This window comes from Cebus imitator, unplaced genomic scaffold (assembly GCF_001604975.1).
Source record: "Cebus imitator isolate Cc_AM_T3 unplaced genomic scaffold, Cebus_imitator-1.0 Scaffold386, whole genome shotgun sequence".
NCBI lineage: Eukaryota > Metazoa > Chordata > Mammalia > Primates > Cebidae > Cebus > Cebus imitator.
In genome coordinates, this window is record NW_016107701.1 from 1,893,395 (window position 1) to 1,897,044 (window position 3,650).

At 43.5% G+C, this 3,650-nt stretch overlaps 1 protein-coding gene across 1 annotated transcript in view; it reads right to left on the bottom strand.

Annotated features, from left to right (window-relative positions):
* Positions 1–3,650, bottom strand: part of LOC108288902 (probable histone-lysine N-methyltransferase PRDM7) — a 23,742-nt gene that overhangs the window by 1,574 nt on the left and 18,518 nt on the right. Inside the window, 6 exon segments of the mRNA XM_017508087.2 lie at positions 751–811; positions 813–941; positions 2,111–2,205; positions 2,579–2,850; positions 3,061–3,073; positions 3,075–3,163. Coding sequence (XP_017363576.2) covers positions 751–811; positions 813–941; positions 2,111–2,205; positions 2,579–2,850; positions 3,061–3,073; positions 3,075–3,163 — 659 coding nt within the window.

Here is a 3,650-nt window from a genome sequence, read left to right on the forward strand (position 1 = left end):
CCAGTGCCTGGAACCCTTTGCCCACAGGCACATGCACTTCTCAAATGCTGTCTCCTGAGAGAAACCTTTCCTGACAGTCCCCTGCCACACTCTACCCTCACTTCACACTGATCCCCGGGTACTCTTCCTGGATTCAGTTTCTTCAAAGCACTAATCACTGTCTGTATGTATTCATATGGTTCCCTAATTTACATGTCATCTGTTCAAGGGTAGTTTTTCTGATTATCTTGATCAACTCATATTTACACTTCTTGCAACTTTTATTTACTACATCTTAAAAAATCCAGAAACCCTGCATCTTGGGCCTTTTCTACATATCAGCTAGACTAGGCAACCTCAAGCAGCATCAGAGGCAGCATCTATGTGCAACGTCATGTGGCACAGAGTAGGAATTTACATGGCAGCTAATTGAGATAATGAATGAATGAATAACAACACATGCATAGCATTAAGAAATAAAAAGGAAATGCCAGAAGAAACTACCTTGTTGGGAGAGCTGGAGGTGTTTGAGAACTTGATTTTTGTCTTTATTTTGTGCATGAAGTACTTAGAATATAAAATCAAAAATTTAAAAATGTAACAGTCATTCCAAAGAGGCAAAGGTGTCTAACATGAATCTTTAATTTTGGAAGCCACTGATCAGAAATTTTACTGACTTTAGATGTCATTTTACTCTACTTAAGAGTTACCATGAAAATTCTCAAGGATAATTCTTTCTTGTCTTTTTAAAAGAGTAATAGTGATGCCTACCTCTCCCTGCCATGAGTTCTTTCTTCCACTTGCTGCCCCACTTGATGTCCAGTTCCTGGCAGTACTCATCCCCATACCAGACTAGCAGTTCACAGCCTGGCCTAATGACTCGACAGGTTCTATAGATCTGCCTGTGGTACTGGAAGGCCACAAGGTTCTGCTCCTCATCATCCCCGGCACAGTTCACATACCTGGGGTCAAGGCAGCAAAGGGAAAGAAAAGAGGCAGTGAGTTCTCAGTATCTGTCAGATCCAGGTCTGGCCCACCACCTGCAGGTCTAGGCGTCCATGGTCTAGTGCTGACCGCTCCCCCACCACTCCTCTGGGAGCCTTCTGTTCTTTCCTAAATCTCTTTCACAAGGTCATATGAACTTATGATTCTGACTACAGTGCTCACGCTGCCTGGAGTGTGTCCCTGCCGTGCCTATTCAACCATTTTTTCAAAGCCCAACTCTGGACTTGCCTCCACCTCAATTGACCGTAAAACACATCAATACCTAGATTCTCTAAACTCTAAATTAATTCTGTTTTATGCCACAGAACTTGGTGCTTGATCATGTACTCTGCTTCTAGATTAGCGTACATCATTCTACATTCAGCCCTAGTCCATCTTGCTTTGAGAGGCCTTCCTCAGTCACCCTACAGTTCACCCAGTTGCCTTTCACCTGCCTTCCCCAGGTTTCCAGAGAAACTTAGAAGCTTCTTTCTCTTGGCCTGATAACAGAACAGTAACAGTTTATTCATTTTTCTATTCTCTGGTAAAACAAGAGCCCATTGTGGAAAGGGGCTGGGTCTTCTTGCAGCTCACGTGTCTTTAGGCTTCAGTTTTAATTTTACTCAGGCCAGGAAGATTTGCTGCCCTCACAGATTAAAGTTTCTTTATTTTGGGTTGTCTTGGTAATATGTGCTTCTAAAAAAATAAGAAAATTGTGGTTAAATGTTCCTATAACCAAATGTTTTATGTCAATCTGCAATACATCCTCCACATAGGACATGGGTTGTATGATCTGTTCAAGTATGAACTTCACTTCCTAACCTGGAACATACTAAGTGCTTAATAAATGTGGATTACATAAATTAAAGCATGAATGCAGTGTCCCTGTGAATCTAGGCTTCTCAAGGTTTATCTTGGTGCCTCAATTTTGTCTAGCATATAGATTTATGTTTTGATACCAATAAATCATAATATCTATATTTTTATCTTTTATTTCTAAATGTTGATGGTATAAAACAGCACTGTGTGGAGAAAATAGACACACAGAATGTGAAAATCATTGAGGGAGCCATGATGAGAAGGAAGGAAATCTGGGATTGTGAGAGAGGAAGGCTAGTTCTGAATCTCAGGCAGCTCCTGGCCTTACCTCATCCAGTTGGCCCAGGATTTATCCTTTCCATCGACATACTCATAGCAATTTCTCCCTTTGGTGATATGAGTTTCAGAAAAATAAGGTAAAGGCTTTTTAGAGAGTAAGAATCAGAAGAATTATTTTACTCCATTGTCATCAGTGGCCTTGGGGCCTGCATGGCTTCAACTGCCAGTTGAGACCACATGGTATGCACCTTAGTCATCATCTACGCATCTGAGTTGATCTGTCCAGTCAGAGCAGAAGCCCCACAAGGGAGGATGCACTTGTTGTCTTTGTACCACTCTGCTCCCACGTACACTCTGATCTCTAAATAGAAGTTCCATGTTCATGCAAAGACCCTTGAGTACACAGAGCTAACCACATTATCTTTGCATGTAACCTAATGTGAAGATGGTGCTGTCCCAGCAAAGGCACAGAAGGGATGTGGGAAGACAGAACAGGGGAAAGGCAGGTAATTCTTACCAGCCAGGAGTATCCGCTGTTGGCTGCCTCTTCGTCTTCTGTAACTCGGCCCTCATAGGGTCCAAAGTGCAGACCCAGTGGCAGATCAGAGGCCTCATTCCATACTCCAAGCCCAGCCTGAGGGATGCCTGATGGCCTGATTCTCAGCCCAGGGGGCAGGCTGAGGGCTGCATGGTTGGAATGCCCCTTGTCCTCTGCACTGTCCTTCACAAATGTCTGGGGCCCATGAGCAGCACAGCTGTCAGTGAAGAAGTTCTGACACATCTCACAATCTGGAAGTGAGGGCAGCAGGGATTAGGAAAGTTATAATCCAGGTTTCTTGATATAAGAGCTTCAGAAAGAGCTCAGCACTCACTTAGCCCCAATCCTGTACTCTAACTCATTAGAGTAAGGGAATGATTTGGGGGCCAAATGATGAAATTATTGTGAACTCACACAGGACATAACAGGCAACTGTGTGAGTGGCTGAGAGGGTCACTTACAGAGGTAGTCGTCATTCCTGGGGCTCGCTGACCTCTTTGTATGCATGACCCTTTCTTTCTCGCAGGCTATACATCTTTCCTTCAGTCTCCTTCCTCCTTAGTTCTAGGTTGGAGAAAAGGAAATGGGTAAAATTGGGAGTCTGGGGTGTTTGTCCCTGTTTCATAAGAAAATGTGAAATCTCCTGCCATCAAATTAGCATCTACCTTGCTACATATTCTAGTCTCCCCCTCTTTACAGCTTCAGAGGGATTGAGACCCCCACACCCGCACTGACTGCAGATGCCTATTCAATTTTAGTTCTGTCCTTTCCCATTATCTCATTAACTGCCCAACCTTTCTACTTGTAAAATGTTTCATGCATGCATTTATTCCTTCAGAAAATATTTCTTGAGGGCACATTACATCTTAGGCATTGAACAAAGTCTGTACATACAACACTAAGAAAATATAGGAGATCAGGCGGGGCGCGGTGGCTCACGCCTGTAATCGCAGCACTTTGGTAGGCCGAGGCGGGTGGATCACAAGGTCAAGAGCTCGAGACCCTCCTGGTCAACATGGTGAAACCCCATCTCTACTAAAAATACAAAAAT